The sequence below is a fragment of the Tachyglossus aculeatus genome, chromosome 1, assembly GCF_015852505.1.
Source record: "Tachyglossus aculeatus isolate mTacAcu1 chromosome 1, mTacAcu1.pri, whole genome shotgun sequence".
NCBI classification, from domain to species: domain Eukaryota; kingdom Metazoa; phylum Chordata; class Mammalia; order Monotremata; family Tachyglossidae; genus Tachyglossus; species Tachyglossus aculeatus.
The window spans coordinates 73,976,433-74,000,786 of NC_052066.1; the positions used below are offsets into that span (position 1 = coordinate 73,976,433).

A 24,354-nucleotide genomic window follows, 5' to 3' on the forward strand; every position below is an offset into this window, starting at 1 on the left:
TCTTTATTCCCCTCCAGACATGCACATCTTTTACATCTTTTCTCCTTTGCAACTCACAGCTCGTTTCCGGTAATATCTATCTTCTCTGGACTGTGCCTTCTAGTTTTACTTGACTGAATCAATTAGAACCCTAGTTTACATTTGGGCTGCCCATCCCCTCGCCCCCTCCTACCTCCCCTCCCTTCTCTCCTTCTCCAGCCCAGCCCGCACCCTCCACTCCTCTGCCGCTAGTCTCTTCACCGTACCTCGTTCTTGCCTGTCCCGCTGTTGACCCCCGGCCTTTGTCCTCCTCCCTTTGCCCATCCGCCAAGCTAGCTCTCTTCCTCCCTTCAAAGCCCTACTGAGAGCTCACCTCCTCCAGGAGGCCTTCCCAGACTGAGCCCCCTCCTTCCTCTCCTCCTCCCCATCCCCCCCGCCCTACCTCCTTCCCCTCCCCACAGCACCTGTATATATGTTTGTGCAGATTTATTACTCTATTTATTTTACTTGTACATATTTACTATTCTATTTATTTTGTTAATGATGTGCATTTAGCTTTAATTCTATTTATTCTAACGACTTGACACCTGTCCACATGTTTTGTTTTGTTTTCTGTCCCCCCCCTTTTAGATTGTGAGCCCGTTGTTGGGTAGGAACCATCTCTATATGTCACCGACTTGTACTTCCAAAGCTCTTAGCACAGTGCTCTGCACACAGTAAGCGCTCAATAAATACGATTGAATGAGTGAATATTGGGTTTGAATCCCGGCTCTGCCAACTGTCAGCTGTGTGACTTTGGGCAAGTCACTTAACTTCCCTGTGCCTCGGTTCCCTCATTGTAAAATGGGGATGAAGACTTTGAGCCCCCCCGTGGGACAACCTGATCTTCTTGTAACCTCCCCAGCGCTTAGAAAAGTGCTTTGCACATAGTAAGCACTTTAGAAATGCCGTCATTATTTTATTATTATTATTATTATTTATTGTGTTTCCAAGAAGTCCTGTTACTGTTTGTGAAGAATTGTTTTTATGGTGATTGTAAGGGCCTTGACGTCTTTTGTCTTTGATTTCTAGAGTGTGTTCCCCAAATGCCTAGAATCTTGCCCTGCACCAGGTAGAACTCAGTGAATGCTGCTGCTGTTGGTGTGGGGGGTGATGCTGTGACTTTTCTTTCTCAGTAATGGAAAGAAAAGTATGGGTTTCTGCTGGAAATAATTTCCAACGCAGTCACTGTGTTTTCCGTTGCAGATAGCCGCAGATGAACCTCCACCGGATGGTTGTAACTCATTCTTTTCAGTGCACGGGGTGAAGACTTGTGATTTTGATACCTTAGGAGCCCTCTTAAAATCAGCCTTTGAAAGGTATGTTGTGGATGCCGATCACACTCTTTCCACAGATGCATCTTGCAGTGTCTTTCATTCCTTCCTCCCATTTCCCTCTCTGTTTTTTTTTTATTTTGTGCTTAAAGTCTTCCCCTTTTTAGGGGGATGTTAGCATTCATTCATTCAATCGTATTTATTGAGCGCTTACTGTGTGCAGAGCATTGTACTGAGCGCTTGGAAAGTACAATTTGGCAACAGAGATAATCCCTACCCAACAGCGGGCTCACAGTCTAGAAGGGAGAGACAGAAAACAAAACAAGGAGACAGGCATCAATAGCATCAAAATAGCTAAATAGAATTGCAGCTATATACACAAAATCTATTCGCTATTTATTTGGACAAGCAGAGAACAGAGCTTGCTTGTTGTCATTCTTCTTGTCAAAAGTGTAATTTTAAACATGCTCCCAAGTGAAGGATTTTGCAATTCTTAGTGCATCATGGTCATTTTCTGACTATGAATATTTTTTTAAAAAATTAGTTGCTTCCATTTGCACGCTCTTGTTGTCCCCAGTCATTCAGTGGTATTAAATAAAGATGGCATTTGTTAATCGCTTACTATGTGCAGCGCACTGTTCTAAGCGCTGGGGGGGGGTTGTTACAAGGTGATTAGGTTGTCTGACACGGGGCTCACATTCTTAATCCCCATTTTACAGATGAGATAACTGAGGCCCACAGAATTTAAGTGACTTTCCCAAAGTCACACAGCTGAGAAGTGGCGGAGCTGGGATTAAAACCCGTGACCGCTGGCTCCCAAGCAGCGTGGCTCAGTGGAAAGAGCACGGGCTTTGGAGTCAGAGGTCAGGGGTTCGAATTCCGGCTCCGCCACATATCTGCTGTGTGACCTTGGGCAAGTCACTTAACTTCTCTGAGCCTCAGTTACCTCATCTGTAAAATGGGGATTAAGACTGTGAGCCCCACGTGGGACAACCTGATCACTTTGTATCCCCCCAAGCGCTTAGAACAGTGCTTTGCACATAGTAAGCGCTTATCAAATGCCAACATTATTATTATTATTATTATTTCCACTGAGCCACGTTGTTGAGCGCTTACTGTGTGCAGAGCGCTGTTCGAAGTGCTGGGAGCGACTACACAGCTGGGGAATTAGACATGGTCCCTGTCCCTCAGGGGGCTCACAATCTAAGAATATCAGTGGGGAGAAGGGCCTGGAGACGGAAACATCAGGAATGATGAAAGATTGAATCCCAACACAGACAAATACACAGAATAAAAACAGTCAGTAGGGCGCAGTGGCTAGAGGAGCAGAGTTCGGGGCACACCTGTGGCCACCAGTCTTCCGGGGGTTTGTAGAGGCCTCATGTTGTGGGTGTGTGTGGGAACACATTTTGTCCCCATCCTATAATGGGCAGAGAGCAAGCCCCTTGATGGCCGTAGGGAGGGTGGACATCGGATGCGTTTCCAAACCTTCCTGAGATCCCACCTTCTCTGACAAGTCTTTCCTGACTTATTATTTCCTGACTTTCCTGAATTATATCATTAGCTGGAATTTTCTCAAACCCCTTCAACCTCCTCTAGCATTTCATTCATTCATTCAGTCGTTTTTATTGAGCACTTACTGCGTGCAGAGCACTGGACTAAGCGCTTGGGAAGTACAAGTTGGGAACGTATAGAGACGGTCCCTACCCAGCAGTGGGCTCACAGTCTAGAAGGGGGAGACAGAGAACAGAACAAAACATATTAACAAAAGAAAAGAAATAGAATAAATATGTACAAATAAAATAGAATAATAAATGCATACAAACATATATACATATATACAGGTGCTGTGGGGAAGGGAAGGAGGTAAGGCGGGGGGGATGGAGAGGGGGGAGAGGAAGGAGAGGGCTCAGTGTGGGAAGGCCTCCTGGAGGAGGTGAGCTCTCAGTAGGGCCTTGAAGGGAGGAAGAGAGCGAGCTTGGCGGATGGGCGGAGGGGAAGCATTCCAGGCCCGGGGGGTGACGTGGGCCGGGGGTCGATGGCGGGACAGGCGAGAACGAGGCACGGTGAGGAGGTTAGCGGCGGAGGAGCGGAGGGTGCGGGCTGGGCTGGAGAAGGAGAGAAGGGAGGGGAGGTAGGAGGGGGCGAGGGGATGGACGGCCTTGAAGCCCAGGGTGAGGAGTTTCTGCCCGATGCGTAGGTTGATTAGTAGCCCCTGGAGATATTTGAGCATTTATGTATTTAAGCCCCTCCTTAGCACTTCTGCACATAAGCATATTTAATTGAGCATTCAACTTGATTTATAATCACCTGCTTGTGAATTTTACTTAATCTGTCTCCCCCATTAAAATGTAAGCTGACGGGCAGGGAATATGTCTTGGGTGTCGTTGAACTTCCAAAGAGCTCAGCATAGTAAGCGCTGTGTGCAGGCACTGTACCGAGCGCTGCGGTGAATGCCAGCCAGTCAGGTTGAACGCAGTCCCTGTCCCACATGGGGTTCACAGTCTTAATCCCCATTGTACAGGTGTTACAAGGTCACAAAGCAGACAGGTGGCAGAGCCAGAATTAGAACCCAGGTCTTTCTGACTCCCAAGTATGCTCTACCCACGGGGCCACGCTGCTCTCCCCTGCATTGCATAGTGCATTACTGTTACTTTCCAACATCTCTAACGTTTCCCCCCTTCCATCCCGTACTTTGTCTCTATGCTCCATCATAGGCCACTTGTCCAAATTCATCCAGACTCCTCTTGTCTCTATCAAGCAATTAAAGCAATTCAAGTCTTTTAGACTGTGAGCCCACTGTTGGGTAGGGACTGTCTCTATATGTTGCCACCTTGTACTTCCCAAGCGCTTAGTACAGTGCTTTGCACACAGTAAGCACTCAATACGATTGATGATGATGATGATGAAGTTCACTTTTAATTATCTCTAGTGTGGGCTAGAGAAGCTGCATGGCCTAGTGGGTAGAGCACAGGCCTGGGGGTCAGGAGGTCAGGAGTCCTAATCATGGCTCTGCCACTTGTCTGCTAGGTGACCTTGGGCAAGTCACTTCACTTCTCTGGGCCTCAGTTACCTCATCTGTAAAATGGGGATTAAGAGTATGAGCCCCACGTGGGACAACCTGATCACCTTGTATCCCCCCAGCGCTTAGAACAGTGCTTTGCACATAGTAAGCACTTAACAAATACCATCTGGGCCTCAGTTACCTCATCTGTAATAAAAAAAGCGGGGGGGGGGGGGGCGGAATTAAGAGTGTGAGTCCACTGTGGGACAGAGACCATCCAGTGTGATTGCCTTGTATCTACTCCAGCGCTTAGAACAGTGCTTGGCATGTAGTAAGCACTTAATAAGTACTATTATTATTATTCAGTATGTTAAGCTGCTCTTTGTATATAAGCCTGTATCTTCCGCTGGTTGTCACATCACGTAGGCCCCTAAAAGTGGCATGGATTCTCTCTAGTGAGTTAACTGAATCCATTAGTATTATCCTTGAGAAGCAGTGTGGCTCAGTGGAAAAAGCACAGGCTTTAGAGTCAGAGGTCATGGGTTCAAATCCCAGCTCTGCCAGTTGTCAGCCGTGTGACTTTGGGCAAGTCACTTAACTTCTCTGGGCCTGCTACCTCATCTGTAAAATGGGGACTAAGAGTGTGAGCCCCCCGTGGGACCACCTGATCACCTTGTAACCTCCCCAGTGCTTAGAACAGTGCTTTGCACATACTAAGCGCTTAATAAATGCCATTATTATTATCCTTGGGGAAATATGCCACAATTGGGGAGGTCTAAATGATTCTGAAATTAACAGAGGATAAGCTGAAGAATCATTTGTGTACACCTTTTTATTGAGGCGGATTTACGTACCTGAGTGTGTGAAGATGTGTTTGCACATTCGTTGTGCATATGTGAGCATGTTTCCCAGAGGGTGGCTACAAGTGGGAAGATGAGGGATAATGATGGAGGTGAAAACAGTAAAGAATAGTGTGGCTGAAATTTGTGTTTAAGTGATTCTTACACTTCTAGACTGTGAGCCCACTGTTGGGTAGGGACCGTCTCTATATGTTGCCAACTTGTACTTCCCTAGTGCTTAATACAGTGCTCTGCACACAGTAAGTGCTCAATAAATACGATTGAATGAATGAATGAATGCTTGGTTAGGTAAAATGCCACAGTTTATTGTTTTATGTCACAAAAGTGTTATAAAAATTGAAGAGAAGTCATTTCATTTAAAAAAATTTGATCATTCTGTAGCACTCTTCCATTCTGAGGGTGTGAGAGGCGTTGGCTTCCATCAAGAATCATCTTGCCCTAGGAACAAAATGGATGTATGTTGTTTATTCCCACTCAGCGTGGCTGTGGAAGTCAAACGTAATTGGTATTTTTTTTTTCAATTCCCTAGGGGAACCGATTTGTTGACACAATTAAAAATAATTGTCTTCCCGTTCATAAACGGCAACTGCACCCTGCAATTAATAGGCCTGAGGCGTTGAACTGTCAGAGGGAGCACAAACAGCACGGTGATGAACTCGGGCCGTCTTTCCCACTGTAGCTCAGGATCTAGATGAGGTGTTAGAAGTAAAAATAGCCCCCTCCATCACAGCAGTGGGGTTAGCAGGGACAGTAAGGGCCTGCCGATTCTGTTTCTGGTCCTCTGAAGGGTGTGTCTGAAAACGAGTCATATTGAGCCATGATATCAGAGAAGTAGTGTGGCGATAGGAGAGTATGATTCCGTTTCCGTGGACACAATTCTAGCGGGCATGGGAATGAACTGGGGAAAAAAAAAATTGAGTGTCCTTTGTACTGAAACATGTGATATCTGCAGTTTGAAGGAATAGGAGTCATTTTTATAGCTTCTGATCTTTATCCTTAGGCCAAAGCCAAATTTGTTCAAAGGGGATCACAGATATCCAACCTCGCATCCTGAACGCCCCGTTGTAATCTTCTACTCGGAAATCGGCTCTAAGGATTTTTCCGGTTTCCATCGTCGACTTGTGTCGAAGAGCAATGCAGGCGAAATCACTTACGTGCTTAGACACTTTATTGCTGTAAGTATGGCTAATATTTTCGACCGTTATTGTCTTCTAATTCCAGTAGCATGTACATCTGATTATATGAGCGGCTTGTAGTTTGAACTTCTCATTAAATCACTGTGTGAAATTTTAGTTCATTTGGTCTTTCTTGACTGGACCAAGAAAGAAGATTGTATCAGGTTTTTCTTGTTTTTGTAAAGGAATGTTGAGAAGTTATTTGGAGTGTGTGCCCAGATGAAATTATGTTCTTGTTCCAAAATGGTCCTGGTTGATGATATTTGCTAATTATAACACTCTTCACTGTAATGTAGATTTTCTGGAAGAAATGTTGGGGAGAGTGCTGGGATTCACTTGTGTTGACAGGACATCCCAAGCGCTTAGTACAGTGCTCTGCACACAGTAAGCGCTCAATAAATACGATTGATTGATTGATTTCCATCCCCCTCATCTTACCTCTGTCCCTTCCCCACAGCACCTGTATATATGTATATATGTTTGTACAGATTTATTACTCTATTTATTTATTTTACTTGTCCATATCTATTCTATTTATTTTATTTTGTTAATATGTTTGGTTTTGTTCTCTGTCTCCCCCCTCCTAGACTGTGAGCCCACTGTTGGGTAGGGACCGTCTCTATATGTTGCCAACTTGTACTTCCCAAGCGCTTAGTACAGTGCTCTGCACATAGTAAGCGCTCAATAAATACGACATTGATTGATTGATTGACATCTCCTCTGAGACGCTGTCTCCAAGTGACCTTGGGCAAGTCACGTAACTTCTCTCTATCTCAGTTACCTCTTCTGAAAAATGGGGATTATGACCGTGAGCCCCATGCGGGACAGGGACCGGCGCCCCACCTGATGACCTTGTATCCACCTCAGCGCTTAGAACAGTGTTTGACACGTAGGAAGCGCTTAACAAATACCATCAGTATTCTCATTTGCTGTGCTTTCCTCTGCTGGTCCCTGATATTCTTTGGGTGCCACCGATTTAGATGTAAAGTAGAATGAGTCCCATAAGACCTCCAAGGACCCACGGTCCATCCCAGGTGTCCCACGGCATTCCCTCCTCCCAGCGCCACCAGGAGAAGCAGCCCAACTCCTGTGGCGTCAGTTTGGGTCCGCTTCCAGGTTGGCAACCTCGGGAAGAGCCTCGGAAACTGAATCCAGGGGATAGCAGGTAAAGAGTTGTTTGCCCGTTCCCCCGACTTGCCCCTGTTGCCCATGGAGGTGAGATTCCAGGAATTACTGCTTTTGCGGTAGGATATGGGCCCCCCGCCCGGCACTATAGTCTGCCAAATTTCCCACAGCGCTCTCACTGGAGTGCATTAGACCAATTAAGTTCGAATTCTCATATTAAACCATTCCACTGATAAGTGGATTTCATATTTCACGGCGGAGGTGATAGAACACAGGCCTCGAAGCCAGGAGGCCGTGAGTTCTAGTTCCGGCTCTGTCACTTGTCTGCTGTGTGGCCTTGGGCAAGTCACTTCACTTTTCTGGGCCTCAGTTCCCTCATCTGTAAAATGGGGATTAAGACTGTGAGCCCCACATGGGACAGGGACTGTGTCCAACCCGATTTCCTTGGATCCACCCCAGGGCTTAGTAAAGTGCCTGGCACACAGTAAGTGCTTAACAAAAACAACAATTATTATTATTATTATTACCATCAATCAATCAATCATATTTATTGAGCGCTGACTGTGTGCAGAGCACTGTAGTAAGCGCTTGGGAAGTACAAGTCGGCAACACATAGAGACAGTCCCTACCCAACAGCGGGCTCACAGTCTATATTTTCATATTAATCATTGTGGATGTTTAAGAAGAAATTTGTTGAGCTATAACTCAACCATGTAAAGCCACTCTGTTCCAGGTATTTGGAGCAGCAAGTTGATTAGTTCAGTATTTTGCATTTCTGTACTTGGAGATAAAAGTTAAAATAGCATAACATAACAGAGGCTGTGTGTATTTTGCCTACAGAATCCTAGCAAAGAAAGAGTCTACCTCTCTGGATATGGTGTGGAATTGGCCATTAAAAGCACTGAATACAAGGCCAAGGATGATACACAGGTGAAAGGTGAATTCCTACTGAAAATAAGAGCAAAATGTCCATTTCAGAAAATTCATTAAAGAACTTTTTTTCCATTACCTCCTCCTGAGTTGGGCCTTTGATCCTTATTGGAACCCAAAGTGTTTTCCCACTGTAATAGTGTTTTCCTCCTGTTTCTGTACTTCAAGGCACAAACAACCATTTGGCTGCAGATTTTTGACACCTCTCATAACTCAGCCAGATCACTCTTTATTCAGCTAATGGAGGCAGTGGAGAGTAGTGAAAGGCACAATTTTTCCTTCTGTTCTCATACCCTGTCTTCCCCAGTGAACAGTTTATTGGATGAAAGATAAATTAGTGTATGTTTTTCCATCAGCTAAAGTGAGTTAGGATCCATTTTCGTGACAAATGTTTGTAAATCATTTTAGTTACTATAATCTTTAGTTATTACCTGACTTGAAAAGTTAGAAATCAGGGTTTTTAAATTGGGGTACCGCATGAGGTGTTTAGAAATAGAGAATGGTATAAAAAGAATAGGCTTCGTCTGCTCTTTTTTTATTCAGGTGAGAAAAAGCTAAAAGATGGAGCTCTCAAGATAGCCATTCATTTATCTACTGCACACCTTCTCGCCCTATAGATTACATTAAATAATCCAATGTTCTGCAGAGTGTGATCAATCAGTCGTAGTTTATTGATCACTTACTGCATGCAGAGCACTGTGCTAAGCGCTTGGGAGAGGACATCACAACAGGCATATTCCACGCACACACACACGGAAGCAGCAGCATGGTCTAGTGGATAGAGCACGGGTTTAGGAGTTCGAGGGTCATGGGTTCTAATCCTGGCTCCGCCACTTGTCTGCTGTGTGACCTTGGCCAAGTCACTTCACTTCTTTGTACCTCATCTGTAAAACAGGGATTGAGTCTGTGAGCCCTTTGTGGGACAGGGACTGTGTCCAACCCAATTTGCTTGTATTCACCCCAGCGCTTAGTACGGTATCTTGCATATAGTAAGTGCTTAACAAATGCCATGCTTATTATTATTATTATTATTCCCTGCCCACAACAAGTGCACAGTCCAGAGCGAGAGTCTAGTGTGAACCACTGTTTAGTTTAGAAGTTTCTTGTTAGAAATAGTTGGAATGCAATTTGAAATTTTACTGGGGAAGGAAAAGAGGGTGAGTTACAACAGGGCAAGAACAGTATCCTCGTATTAACGTGAACAAAACTTTTGGTAGGGGAAAAACAGTGACTTTAAAAATAATGTAAAAGGGCCGCAAAGCACCAATAAGCCACACAGTTTCAAATGTCATTAGAATTTAATGGGAAAAGCGGATAGCAGCTGATAGCAGTGAGCAAGGTTAAATCTTTTTCCATGGAATTTTGTGATGCCCATAAGGGCTAATAAGACATAATGTAGAGCTAGTTAAATTTTGAAACTAATCAAGTAATCCGAGATATTATTAGCTTTGTCACTCTTTTATTATTGTTTTAATGACATCATCTTATTACTAATTAGAGAACTGCATTAAGGCTGGACTCTGCTTGCTTCGCCCTTATAGGTACGGATGTAAATGCTACAGTGATAGATGAAAATGATCCTATTGATGAAGTTCAAGGATTCCTCTTTGGAAAACTAAGGTATGGTCATTCGGCTTCCTAGCTATATGTTAGTTTATGGCTGTAATTTGAGATCCTTGAGCGCTTAGTACAGTGCAAGCGCTGCAAGTACAGTGCTCTGCACACGGTAAGCGCTCAGTAAATACGATTGAATGAATGAATCCTCTGCCATGTCCTTTTTCAAATGTGATATATGTTAATAAATTCCTATTCCTCCTTAAGAGTGTGAGTTCTGTGTAGGACAGGAACTCTGGTGGATTTGATTATTCTGTGTATATCCCTAATGCTTAGCACATAGTAAAGTACCTAAGAAATCCCACTATTTTTTTAGTGTTTATTGGGAATTTCCTACTTGAATTTAGTCTAAAATCAAAATTTCTATTTCTTTGAAGCCAGAAACACACATTCCTTTTATTTATACCATGTCCTGTTTTCCTGGGGCTAAATCTCATCCCCACTTTGGATCCTTGATCCATTGTCGGCAAACACACTGAACTTTATCAACTGGGGGAAATTGACCTTTTTCAAAAATCCTTTCCATTTGAGGAGGAAAGTCACAAGTGTTTCTCCGTGGCCTAAAAATTATCTGGAGAAATGCTGACTTCTCAAGTTTAAGTTGGCCATTTTGCAAGGTTGTTTTTAAGATTATCAACTCAATCCAGGATGTCTTGAAGTACAGATTTTGGGTTGTCCACAAAAGGTACTGGTGTATGGCCCCAGAAATCTGAATTTCCCAGAGCATACTGTGATCACGCACACCTGCATTTTTCTTGAAATTAGGAAAGGGAGCTCTATAATTGGAATTACTGTAGCCTAGCAGATGGTGTGACTGTTTTATTCGCTCTTGCTAACATTTGGTGTAGCTACATGTGACATAACCAAATTAACAGATGGCCATTTGGGACAGAGCTTAATTTATATTGGATAAGTAGTAAGATTTTCTATCCTCTTTATGGAAACATGCTATTTTTGAATAATGTACTCACCAGCATGATTTCATGTTCTGAAATTATTTTCAAGATTGTTTTCAGATCTTATTTAACTTTGATGAGATCATCTATTCATAATTATTGTGCGGCAGGCATTAAAGAAGATCTTCCCCCTTATTTCACTGTACTAAGCTCTGGAGAGAGTACGTTAGATTTAGCAGACATGATCCCTGGCCTCAGGGAGTTTTGCAGTCTTGCAGGGCAGTCACATTTTAAAATAATCAGTTCTTTCACTTCTGTACGTTGCACAATTGGCTGTGCAGAGTGTGAACGTCTGATATTTAGAAGGACGTTGTGACAAAAGGAGCCAGATAAGGCTTAGTACAATGCTGTGAACACAGTAAGTGCTTAATAAATGCCATTGATGGATGGATCGATTGGTAGTGTCGAAGCAGCGTGGCTCAGTGGAAAGAGCCCGGGCTTTGGAGTCCGTGGTCATGGGTTCAAATCGCGGCTCCACCAGTTGTCAGCTGTGTGACTTGGGGTAAGTCACTTCACTTTTCTGTGCCTCAGTTACCTCATCTGTAAAATAGGGATTGACTGTGAGCCCCCCGTGGGACAACCTGATCACCTTGTATCCCCCCCAGTGCTTAGAACAGTGCTTTGCACATAGTAAACGCTTAACAAATGCCATCATTATTATTATTATTAGTGTCAGATGAAATATTTCCCCAAACGAGAACAAATTGGGTGGTCTCAAGCCCATCTCCGTTTGAAGCCAATCCCCAAACAATTTTGATGGCTGGTGATGAGTAGGGTTAAATTATTTGCAAAGAGTAGCGCTTGAGCGTTGCAATAAAGGTCTTCTGCAGCATACCTGACTCCAGACTCATCTGTTAGGCCCTCCTTTTCGTGAGCACTGATATATGTAATTTAGACTTCAAATACAAAAAGGAGACAAGGTTTAATTGTTGGTTTTTTTGGCGGGGGGGATGTGGGGGAGTTGTTGAATGCTTACCGTGTGCCGAGCACTGTGCTAAATTCTGGGGTAGATGCAAACTAATCAGGTTGAACACAGTCCGTGTGTCATATGGGGCTCACAGTCTCAATCCCCATTCTACAGCTGAGGAAACTGAGGCACAGAGAATTAAGTGATTTGCCCAAGGTAACACAGCAGGCAAGTGGCGGAGCCGGGAAGTAGAATCCGAGTCCTCCAACTCCCAGTACTGGGCACTTTCCAATAGGTCATGCTGCTTCTTTAGTTGTTCTTGGCTTAAGAAAAGGGAAGCCGGACAATCAGATGTGAAGACTTTGCTAGATTATAAGATCATTAGGGGCGTGGAACGTGTCTGGTAACTCTGTTGTTTCGTCCTCTCCCAAGTGCTTAGTGCAGTGCTCTGCATGTAGTAAGCACTCAGTAAATGCCATGGATTAATTGATTGCAAATTTTATTTAGGGTAGCTTTTAAAGAGTGAAAGAACCTCACTTTCATCAGGCTTGTCGTATTTTCCCTTTAGGCAACTCCATCCTGATCTGAAGGACCAGTTGAAGGAGCTTAGGAAACATCTTGTTGAGAGCACCAATGAAATGGCACCTTTAAAAGTCTGGCAGTTGCAAGGTAATGTAATTGTTTCAAAAATTCATGCTTACCTTTGACTCTATCAAAGGCTCTAATCAACACTTAATTATTTTTTTTTTGAGTATTTCATGCATCTAGCACATCCAGCCTGGCATTTGAAGTAATATAAAGTAAAAGCGATTTTAAGATGTAGAACTGCTGATCGGTGTGAGGGAAATAAAGACCTGTCTGGGAGGAGGGATGTCAGTGCAGGGGTAGAACTAAGGAGATGGAAATGGAGGACAGGGCACAGAAGTGAGTCAAGATTATAAGACATTGGTGTGTTTTCTAGCAGTTAAGGTGGGTACTCTTCAATATGAATTTCACAGTCATATTTCACAGGCTCAGTGGAAAAAGTGTGGGACTGTAAAACCTTTAACTTTTTTACGTCTCAGGGTCCTCATCCGTAAAACGGAGATAAAAGATCTGTTCCGCTTACCTCTTAGATTGTGAACCCTGAGTAGGACAAGGACCATGTCCGATGTGATTATGTTGTGTTTACCCGAGCAAGTATCCGAAATGAGCTCTTTATTAATACCATGATAGTACTGCTTGGTATACGTTTCTGCTCCGTGAGCAATTAAATCAACTAACACTCTTTTTGCGTGCTTGTCAATTATCTTCTATTCACCCCAGTTCTTCATACAGCGCTTTGCTTAGTTAATACCCTGATAGTGATAAAAAACATGAACAGTTTAGCAAGGCTTTTTCTGCCATATTTGTCCAAATTTCCAATAGCCTTTACTTTGATAATTACTGGGAAACTTTGTAAAAGTGTCTGGACTTTGAATTAGATGATATATCAGAAAGTGGATTCAAACGCTGTGAAGCCATCGAAGGACCCAAGTGATACCGTACCTAGTTGGTAGACATATCCTGTAACTGTCAAAGAGAACCTCAAAGCACTACTGAATTGGTAGACTATGGAAATTAAGTCTTAAAAATTTCTAGATTCCAGGGCATCATCTGGAATGCTGAAATTCCAAGAGATTTTGGCCAGAGTCAAGGTGATGACAGTCTGGTATAGGATTTGTTTTTCCTTTGATGGCATTAGAATGATAAGGTAGAATTCAGTATGGGGCTTAGAATTTGTGTTTGTCATTTATTTTGCAGATCTTAGTTTCCAAACAGCCGCTCGAATCTTGACTGCTCCTCCGGAAATTGCCTTGGTAGTGCTAAAGGATCTCAGTCAGAATTTTCCTACGAAAGCCAGGTAATGCAGAGCAGAATATCGGAAGATGCTTTTCTTTATTTTTGTATCAAATCACAATTTTTCCTCTCATCTTAGCTGAAAGCCCAAACTGCAACTTAAAGCAGACCATTTCCAGGGTTAATATGACTTGGAGCCAAGTTTTCCCAGATCAGTACAAAGAAGGAAAATAGTATCGTGGTGCTTTGTCAAAGAGCTGTGATGTCGCAAAGGAAAAAAAGATATCGAATTCATTACTTGGGATATACTTCTACTTTGAGGGTTAGCGTATAGTAGTGGACTAACCTGTCAGTTGTATATCAAGAATTGAGTACCCTATTAGTAGGCTTTGTGGCTCAGTGGAAAAAGTGTGGGACTGTATGACCTGAACTTTTTTATGTCTCAGGGTCATCATCATCATCATCATCATCATCAATCGTATTTATTGAGCGCTTACTGTGTGCAGAGCACTGTACTAAGCGCTTGGGAAGTACAGGTTGGCAACATATAGAGACAGTCCCTACCCAACAGTGGGCTCACAGTCTAAAAGGGGGAGACAGAGAACAAAACCAAACATACTAACAAAATAAAATAAATAGAATAGATATGTACAAGTAAGATAAATAAGTAAATAAATAGAGTAATAAATATGTACAAGCATATATACATATCTACAGGTGCTGTGGTCCGTAAAACGGGGATAAGAGATCCATTCTGCTTACCTCTTAGATTGTGAACCCTGAGTAGGACAAGGACCATGTCCAATGTGATTATGTTGTGTTTACCCGAGCAAGTATCCGGAGTGAGCTCTTTATTAATACCATGATAGTAATAGAATTTAGTCGTAAGGTACGTCCTATCCGATCCGGTTTACAAACATACGATAACATTTAGGTACTTATAACTATTATTCCTGGAAAGGGGTCTGTCGGAGTGAGCTCTTTATTAATACCACGATAGTAATAGAATTTAGTCGGCAGGTACGTCCTATCCGATCCGTTTTACAAACATGCAGTAACATTTAGGTACTTATAACTATTATTCCTGGAAAGGGGCTTGTCAGCTCTGATGGAAATGGACCAGTCTGGCTCCTCTGTTTTTCCCAAACGAATTACCGTGCTTTGGCCTTCCTTTGTTTAATCAAGCCATAGCCCATGCCGATGCATTAAGTAACTTACAAAGGCATAATTTCAGAAATCCTAGTTGGAGTCAGCTTTTATGCAAAACTCCTACTGTTTTCAGTCTATTTTTATACAGTTGCAATGCCCTCTTTGTTCTCGTGAAGTAGGGTGAGAAATTTTGACACTTAAATTAACTTCAATATCTTGTCCTCATTACATCGGCTATTTGTGTATGATCTCATTTTATACCGAAGGCTTATTTCTGTCTATTAGGATGTATTCTTTGTTGAATACTTTTATAGAAATGTTTTATCCAGCAAATTTGATCCTATTTGTAGGTCAAGTGAAAACGTTTATTTAATAATGAGAGCATTAGTAATTGTTCACTGTTGTGGCAAGCACTGTGCGAAAGTAACTGCAAGATAATCAGATCGGACCCAGCCACTGTTCCACATTGGCTCACAGTCTAGGAGAGAGATCAGGTGTTTGATCCCCATTTTACAGTTGGGGAAACTGAGGCACAGAGACGTTAAAGCGACATTCCCAAGGTCACACAGCCAGAAAGTGGCAGAGTCAGGACTGGACCTTGGTTCTCCTGACTCCCAATCCCTCTCCATTTATTTTGAAGTGCATTCTTTTTAGCTGGAAAAGTTTTAAAGTAATTTTTTAAGTTGGTGCAAGTATTTTGCAGAATGACAAAAGTGCTCTGAAGTTTTGGTCTGAAGGATGTTTTACCTGTTTTAATACAAAGAAATCGGACAAGGCTTGGCATGTCTTGGAGTAGAAAATACATTTTCACTTAACCCTGTTGCTCAGAAGTGAAATACTTACATCACATCAACTTTACCAGTGAATGACTAAAGAGCGTGTTGAATTTTCTTAAGAACGCAGTAGGCATGTAGATATCGTGGGGACATCATTTGAAATACTTACATGACATCAACTTTGCCAGTGAGTGACTAAAGAGCATGTTGAATTTTCTTAAGAACGCAGCAGGCATGCAGATATCGTGGGGACATCATTTTAGTGAGTGATAAGTATAGCATTTCTGAAAAGTTGCTGACAATTGTCCTTAGTTTAAAAGGCTAGAGCTCTTACTCCATTTGAGGGGTTCTATTATGTAAGACTAAATGTTATGACCCGAATAGACATTGAAGAAAAATCTAATGGAAATGATGCATCATTGATTTAAAAAATTAATCAAGTAATCAATCTCTGGTACTTTTTTGTGTTCTTCCTATGTGCAGAGCACTGTACTGAATGCTAGAGAGAATACATTACAACATAGTTGGCAGATAGGTTCCATGACCACAACAAGCTTACAGTTTAGAGGGGGAGACAGATATTAATCATTCAAAAAATGTAAACTTGGCTCTCAACAATGTTTCCTCTTTTAGTCTGTCTATAATAGACAGAGCCTGTCTATAGACAGATAGATCCTCAAAAATCTCCAGTGGCTACCGATCAATCTGCGCATCAGGCAGAAACTCCTCACCCTGGGCTTCAAGGCTGTCCATCCCCTCGCCCCCTCCTACCTCACCTCCCTTCTCTCCTTCTCCAGCCCAGCCCGCACCCTCCGCTCCTCTGCCGCTAACCTCCTCGCCGTGCCTCGTTCTCGCCTGTCCCGCCGTCGACCCCCGGCCCACGTCCTCCCCCTGGCCTGGAATGCCCTCCCTCCCCACATCCGCCAAGCTAGCTCTCTTCCTCCCTTCAAGGCCCTACTGAGAGCTCACCTCCTCCAGGAGGCCTTCCCACACTTAGCCCCCTCCTTCCTCTCCCCCTCATCCCCCTCTCCATTCCCCCGTCTTACCTCCTTCCCTTCCCCACAGCACCTGTATATATGTTTGTACATATTTATTACTCTATTTATTTTACTTGTGCATATCCATTCTATTTATTTTATTTTGTTACTATGTTTGGTTTTGTTCTCTGTCTCCCCCTTCTAGACTGTGAGCCCACTGTTGGGTAGGGACTATCTCTATATGTTGCCAACTTGTACTTCCCAAGCGCTTAGTACAGTGCTCTGTACACAGTAAGCGCTCAATAAATACGATTGATTAATAGAAGTAGACTCCGTCAGGGATACCTGCTGTGAATATTGGCTCAGAATTAGCTTCAGTGTGATTGGCTGTGAGGTGTAGGCCGGGGAGGAGTAGGATTTGGAGCAGAAGCAAGCTCAGATTTTCTAAAACTGAACTCGTTATTTTACTTCCCAAATCCTTTTCTCCCCCTAACTTTCCCATCAGTTGACAGTACTACTTTCCCCGGCTATGAAACCTGCAATCAGGACATTGTCTTTGGCTCCTCCCTTGCTTTCAACTTCTATATTCAGTTTGTTGCTAAATCCTGGTCTTTTTTTCCTCCCCAACAATTCCAGGATCTGACTTTTTTCCTCCAGACAACTAAACCAGCCTCTTCACTGGTCTCCCCCACATGCAGTTCATAGTTGGTGCTGCTGTTGGGATCATTTTTCTAGAACATTGTTGGGTACAGAAGCAATTAGCTTAGAGAGGAGAGAATATGGGATAGCGTCAGGAGACCTGGATTCTAATCCAGACTGTGATTCTAGACTGTGAGCCTGCTTTTGGATAGGGACCGTCTCTATATGCTGCCAACTTGTACTTCCCAAGTGCTTAGTACAGTGCTCTGCACACAGTAAGCGCTCAATAAATATGATTGAATGAATAATCCCAACTCTGCCACTTTGCCTGCTGTATAGCCTTGGAGAAGTCACTTCACTTCTGTGGCTCAGTTTCCTCACCTGCAAAATGAGGACTAAATAGACTTGTTCTCCCTCCCTCTTAGACTGTGAACCTCATGTGGAGAGGAACAGTGTCTGATCTGATATTATCTACCCCAGCACTTAGCACAGTGTTTGGCATATAGTAAATGATTAACACTACTATCATTATTATTATTATTATTATTATTATTATTATTATTACAACATGTCCCCTCTCCTTAAAACTCTTCAGTGTTTATCCACTCTTCTCCGTGTCAAGAGGGTTGGCTTTAAGGGATTCAGTCAATTCTCTCCTCCCTGTTTACGCACTCTCTCCTCCCACTACTCTGCAATTTAGGCAGCCTTTGCACCTTGTTCTGATTTTTCCACACTCTTCCTCCTACTTGCAGCATGGCTCAGTGGAAAGAGCCCGGGTTTGGGAGTCAGATGTCTTGGGTTCTAATCCCGGCTCTGCCACTTGTCAGCTGTGTGACTTTGGGCAAGTCACTCAACTTGTCTGGGCCTGTTACCTCATCTGTAAAATGGGGGTTAAGACTGTGAGCCCCATGTGGGACGACCTGATTACCTTGTATCCCCCCCAGGGCTTAGAACCGTGCTTGGCACATAGTAAGCGCTTAACAAAAGCCATCGTTATTATTATTCTTATTATTGGAAGTGCATTTAGCTTTATTTCTATTTGTTCTGACCACTTGACACCCGTCCACATGTTTTGTTTTGTTGTCTGTCTCCCCCTTCTAGACTGTGAGCCCGTTGTTGGGTAGGGACCGTCTCTCTATGTTGCCAACTTGTACTTCCCAAGTGCTTAGTACAGTGCTCTGCACACAGTAAGCGCTCAGTAAATACGATTGAATGAATGAATGAATGAGAATACAGTCCTCCCAGTTCTTTAAAGAATTTTGAAAATCACACCTCCATTTGGAGGTCTTCCTCAATTAATTTCTTTTCTCCCCAGGTCATATTTCTCCCAACAATCACCTCAGCACTTCTGTGCTAACTATTTAGCGATGCATTTGACTACTGATAGTCCTTCTGTGCATATTGACTTACACATCCTACCGCTTAAATATTCACTCATCTGCATGAGAAGCAGCATGGCTCAGGGGAAAGAGCCTGGGCTTTGGAGTCAGAGGTCATGGGTTCGAATCCTGACTCTGCCACATGTCTGCTGTGTGACCTTGGGCAAGTCACTTCACTTCTATGAGCCTCAGTGACCTCATCTGTAAAATGGAGATGAAGACTGTGAGCCCCATGTGGGACAACCTGATCACCTTGTATCCCCCCCAGCGCTTAGAACAGTGCTCTGCACATTGTAAGCGCTTAATAAATGCCATTATTATTATTATTATTATTATCCACTTTTCCTTCTTCCTCCTAGATCTGTAAATTATTTAATGTCTGTCTTCCCTGCTAGATTCTAAGTTCCTTGGGGCCAATGATTGTGTCCACTAACTCTATTGTACCCTCCCAAACAGTACAGTAATCAATTAATGGTTTTTATCGAGCACTTATTGGGTGGAGAGCACTGTATTAAGCCCCTGGGGGAGTATTATACAACAGAGTTGGTAGCCACGTTCCTTGCCCTGTAGTTTACAGTCTAGAGGGGGAGACAGACACTTATATGCATAAATAAATTTTGGATATGCATGAATAAATTTTAAGCGCTTAGTACAGTGCTCTGCACATAGTAAGCGCTCAATAAATACGATTGATTGATGATTGATGATAAGTACATAAGTGTAGTGGACCAGAGGGTGGGGTGAATATCAGGTGCTTAAAGGGTCCAGTCCAGAGCCAAGAAGACCTGACCTTTCCAACAGTTCCGAGGACCCTGGCATTCAGGATGCCAAATTCTTTGAGCTGCCTCGGTGAGATCAGATACGCAAAGCTACAACGTCCTGCACTTTATCTGAGTTAATGATAATAAACTCAGTTGGATCATTCCAGCGGTTCAACCTCCAGTCGTTAGCTAACATCCCATGCTAGAGAAGCAGTGTGGCTCCGTGGAAAGAGCCCGGGCTTTGGAGTCGGAGGGCATGGGTTCAAATCCCGGCTCCACCAACTGTCAGCTGTGTGACTTTGGGCGAGTCACTTCACTTCTCTGGGCCTCAGTTCCCTCATCTGTAAAATAGGGGTGAAGACTGTGAGCCCCCCTGTGGGACAACCTGATCACCTTGTTACTTCCCAAGCACTTAGAATGGTGCTTTGCACATAGTAAGCGCTTAATAAATGCCATGATTGTTATCCCACGCACTGAACCACAGTGGTTCTCTGACCAGATCCACTCCTTTCTGGTCTGCTCTGGGGTACCTCCTCTCCATTATCTCCCAAGCTCTCATCCACCCTGTCCCAGTTGCCCTTTTCCTTTCCACTGTCCCTTCTGGAATGCAGTGGCCACTGTTGCTGTCGTCTTACACTGTTGAGTCGTGTCCCACCCGTAGTGACACCCTATCCCAGCTGCCCTTTTCCTTTCCACTGTCCCTTCTGGAATGCAGTGGCCACTGTTGTTGTCGTCTTACACTGTCGAGTCGTGTCCCACCCATAGTGACACCACAGACACATCTCCTCCAGAAGGCCCCACATCTATCTGCAATCGTTCTGGTAGCGTATCCGTAGAGTTTTCGTAGTAAAAATACAGAAGTGGCTTGCCATTGCCTCTTTCCATGCGGTAAACTTGAGTCTCCTCCCGTGACTCTCTCCCATGCTGCCACTGCTGCCCAGCACAGGTGAGTTTTGACTTGTAACAGATTGCTTTCCACTCACTAGCCACTGGCCAAGCTAAGAATGGAATGGGTAGGCCTCTCTTTGACTTTCATGTAGTAGTCATGACTGGTAGAGTACTGGAAACTCTCCAGGTGCAACCCTGAGAGGGGCAGTGGCCACTACTTCCACTGACTCAGTTTGCCTTTCTTTCACTTTATGCCTTGATGATGGAGTCTCCCGTTGGAAAGACAGACCTTGATCCCAAGATTTCTAGACTGTGAGCTCCTGGTGGGCAGGGAATGTGCCCTCTGCCAGCTCTATTGTAGTGTACTCTCCCAAGTGCTTAGTACAGTGCTTGGCACACAGTAAGATCTCAGTAAATGAGAGGGAGAGAGAGAGAGGGGAGAGAGAGAGAGAGAGAGAGAGAGAGAGAGAAAAAGAAAAAAAAAAAGAGGGCCCGGGAGTCAGAAGGACCTGGGTTCTAATCCCTGCTCCTCCACTTGTCTGCTTTGTGACCCAGGGCAAGTCACTTCACTTCTTGAGAAGCAGCGTGGCTCAGTGGAAGGAGCCCGGGCTTTGGAGTCAGAGTTCATGGGTTCAGATTCCGGCTCTGCCAATTGTCACCTGTGTGACTTTGGGCAAGTCACTTAACTTCTCTGGGCCTCAGTTCCCTCATCTGTAAAATGGGGATGAAGACTGTGAGCCCCCCGTGGGACAACCTCATCACCTTGTAACCTCCCCAGCGCTTAGAACAGTGCTTTGCACATGGTAAGCGCTTAATAAATGCCATTATTATTATTATTATTCTTTGTGCCTCAGTTACCTCGTCTGTAAAATGGGGATTAAGACTGGGAGCCTCTTGTGGAACATGGACTGTATCCAACTTGATTAGCATGTATCTACACCCATGGTTAGTATAGTGCCTGGCTATGTAAGCTCTTAACAAATAGTACAAAAACAAACGAAACAGATTGTACTCTCATATCTGTGTACTACTAAAGATATATATAGATGTATCAATCAATCAATCGTATTTACTGAGCGCTTACTATGTGCAGAGCACTGTACTAAGCGCTTGGGAAGTACAAATTGGTATCACATAGAGACAGTCCCTACCCAACAGTGGGCTCACAGTCTAAAAGGGGGAGACAGAGAACAGAACCAAACATACCAACAAAATAAAATAAGTAGGATAGAAATGTACAAGTAAAATAAATAAATAGAGTAATAAATATGTACAACCATATATACATATATACAGGTGCTGTGGGGAAGGGAAGGAGGTAAGACGGGGGGATGGAGAGGGGGGCGAGGGGGAGGGGAAAGAAGGGGCTCAGTCTGGGAAGGCCTCCTGGAGGAGGTGAGCTCTCAGCAGGGCCTTGAAGGGAGGAAGAGAGCTAGCTTGGCGGATGGGCAGAGGGAGAGAGGGCATTCCAGGCCCGGGGGATGATGTATATAAAGATGTGTGTAAATATGTATACACGGATCCAAATGTATAAACAGCCCAGAAAGGAGAGGCAGTAGAGGAAAAGGCTTAATTGGGAAAGGCCTCCTGGAAGAGATGGGATTTTTGATAAGGCTTTGAAGGTGGGGAGAGTTGTCGTATGTTAGACCATTGTCATGGTCTGTCATATTTTAGACTGTGAGCCCACTGTTGGGTAGGGACTGTCTCTATATATTGCCAATTTGTACTTCCCAAGCGCTTAGTACAGTGCTCTGCACACAGTAAGCGCTCAATAAATACGATTGATGATGATGATGATATTTGGAGGGGGAGGGAGTTGCAGGCTGGAAGGAGGGCGGCCCTCAAAAACAGTCGACTGATTGGGAAGGAAAAAGAGGAAGAGAAGTGGGAATGAGCTGGGAATTGAGGAGGCAGATGGGCAGGAACCTGTAGCCTGAAGCCTTCAGAATAACTCAGGGTGAGAAAAGAGTGGCAGACCTGGCCCTGGGAATTAGAGAAGCAGCGTGGCTCAGTAGGAAAGAGCCCGGGGTTTGGAGTCAGAGGTCATGGGTTCAAATCCCGACTCTGCCGGTTGTCAGCTGTGTGACTTCGGGCAAGTCACTTCACTTCTCTGGGCCTCAGTTCCCTCATCTGTAAAATGGGGGTTAAGACTGTGAGCCCCCCCGTGGGACAACCTCATCACCTTGTAACCTCCCCAGCACTTAGAACAGTGCTTTGCACATAGTAAGTGCTTGATAAATGCCATCATTATTATGTTGTTATTATAATTATTCCCACCTTCATAGCCTTACTAAAATCACATCTCTTGTGCAGCGTGGCTCAGTGGAAAGAGCCTGGGCTTTGGAGTCTGAGGTCATGGGTTCAAACCCTGGTTCTGCCAATTGTCAGCTGTGTGACTCTGGGCAAGTCACTTAACTTCTCTGTGCCTCAGTTACCTCATCTGTAAAATGGGGACTAAAACTGTGAGCCCCCCGTGAGACAACCTGATCACCTTGTAACCTCCCCAGCGCTTAGAACAGTGCTTTGTACATAGTAAGCACTTAATAAATGCCATCATTATTATTATTATTATTATCTCTTCCAAGAGGTCTTTTCAGACTAAACCCTGAGTTAAAAAAACAATTAATGGTATTGGTTAAATACTATGTGTCAAGCACCGCTTTAAGAGCTGGAGTAGAGACAAATTAATCGAATAGGACAAAGTCCCTTTCACAGGGGACTCACAGTCCACGTACGAGGAGTACACATATTGAATACCCATTTTACAGTTTAAGAAACTGAAGCTCAGAGAAGTTAAGTGACTTGCCCGAGGTCACACAGCAGGTGGGATTAAAATCCAGGTCCTCTGACTCCCAGGCTCCTTTCCTCTGACTCTTTTCACTAGGCTGTGCTGCTTCCCTCTGTACAGCCCATGGGGGACTTTGCCAAACCCCTTCGGAGAAGCAGCGTGGCTCAATGGAAAGAGCACGGGCTTTGGAGTCAGAGGTCATGGGTTCAAATCGCAGCTCCGCCAATTGTCAGCTGTGTGACTTTGGGCAAGTCACTTCACTTCTCTGGGCCTCAGTTACCTCATCTGGAAAATGGGGATTAAGACTGTGAGCCCCCCATGGGACAACCCGATCACCTTGTAACCTCCCCGGTGCTTAGAAACAGTGCTTTGCACATAGTAAGCGTGTAATAAATGCTATCATTAAACCTCCTACATCCATTAGTATGTACTCTTTTAAGCACTCAATCATCACCACACCGCAAGCTGCACAGCTTTTGTTTACGTAGCTACAGAAGCAGCGCGGCTCAGTGGAAAGAGCCCGGGCTTTGGAGTCAGAGGTCATGGGTTCAAATCCTGGCTCTGCCACTTGTCAGCTGTGTGACTTTGGGCAAGTCACTTCACTTCTCTGGGCCTCAGTTACCCCATCTGTAAAATGGGGATGAAGACCGTGAGCCCCCAGTGGGACAACCTGATCACCTTGTAACCTCCCCAGCGCTTAGAACAGTGCTTTGCACATAGTAAGCGCTTAATAAATGCCATCATTATTATTATTATTATTATACAATTTATATGTCAGTGTGCCTATCTAGACTGTAAGCTCCTGGTGGGCAGGGAAAGTATCTACCAACTCCGTTGTATTCTCCCAATGCTTACCATTGATTGACTAATTCGAAGAGTATCCGACTGACAAGAGAATAGGGGCAGGGACAAGGGCGGAGACTCTGCTGCAGAAACAGGAACACTGAAACTTACAATAATGGTGATGGACAGTGACGTAATAATAATAATGTATTTGTTGAGCGCTTACTATGTGCAAAGCACATAGGGGAGGTTACAAGGTGATCAGGTTATCCCTCAGGGGGCTCAGTTTTAATCCCCATTTTACAGATGAGGTAGCTGAGGGACAGAGAAGTTAAGTGAGTTGCCCAAAGTCCACAGCAGACAGTTGGCTGAGCTGGGATTTGAACCCATGACCTCTGACTCCAAAGCCCGGGCTCTTTCCACTGAGCCACGCTGCTTCTCGATGGAGAGTTACCTATTTATTACTCTATTGTACTTGTACATATCTATTCTATTTATTTTATTTTGTTAATATGTTTTGTTCTCCATCTCCC

At 44.0% G+C, this 24,354-nt stretch overlaps 1 protein-coding gene across 1 annotated transcript in view; it reads left to right on the top strand.

Moving 5' to 3' along the window:
• UGGT1 (UDP-glucose glycoprotein glucosyltransferase 1) overlaps window positions 1-24,354 on the top strand; it is a 171,703-nt gene that overhangs the window by 60,528 nt on the left and 86,821 nt on the right. Inside the window, exons 5-10 of the mRNA XM_038752651.1 lie at window positions 1,225-1,337; window positions 6,157-6,331; window positions 8,297-8,393; window positions 9,928-10,006; window positions 12,432-12,532; window positions 13,646-13,745. Of these exons, the coding sequence (XP_038608579.1) occupies window positions 1,225-1,337; window positions 6,157-6,331; window positions 8,297-8,393; window positions 9,928-10,006; window positions 12,432-12,532; window positions 13,646-13,745 (665 nt within the window). The remainder of the gene's footprint in view (window positions 1-1,224; window positions 1,338-6,156; window positions 6,332-8,296; window positions 8,394-9,927; window positions 10,007-12,431; window positions 12,533-13,645; window positions 13,746-24,354) is intronic.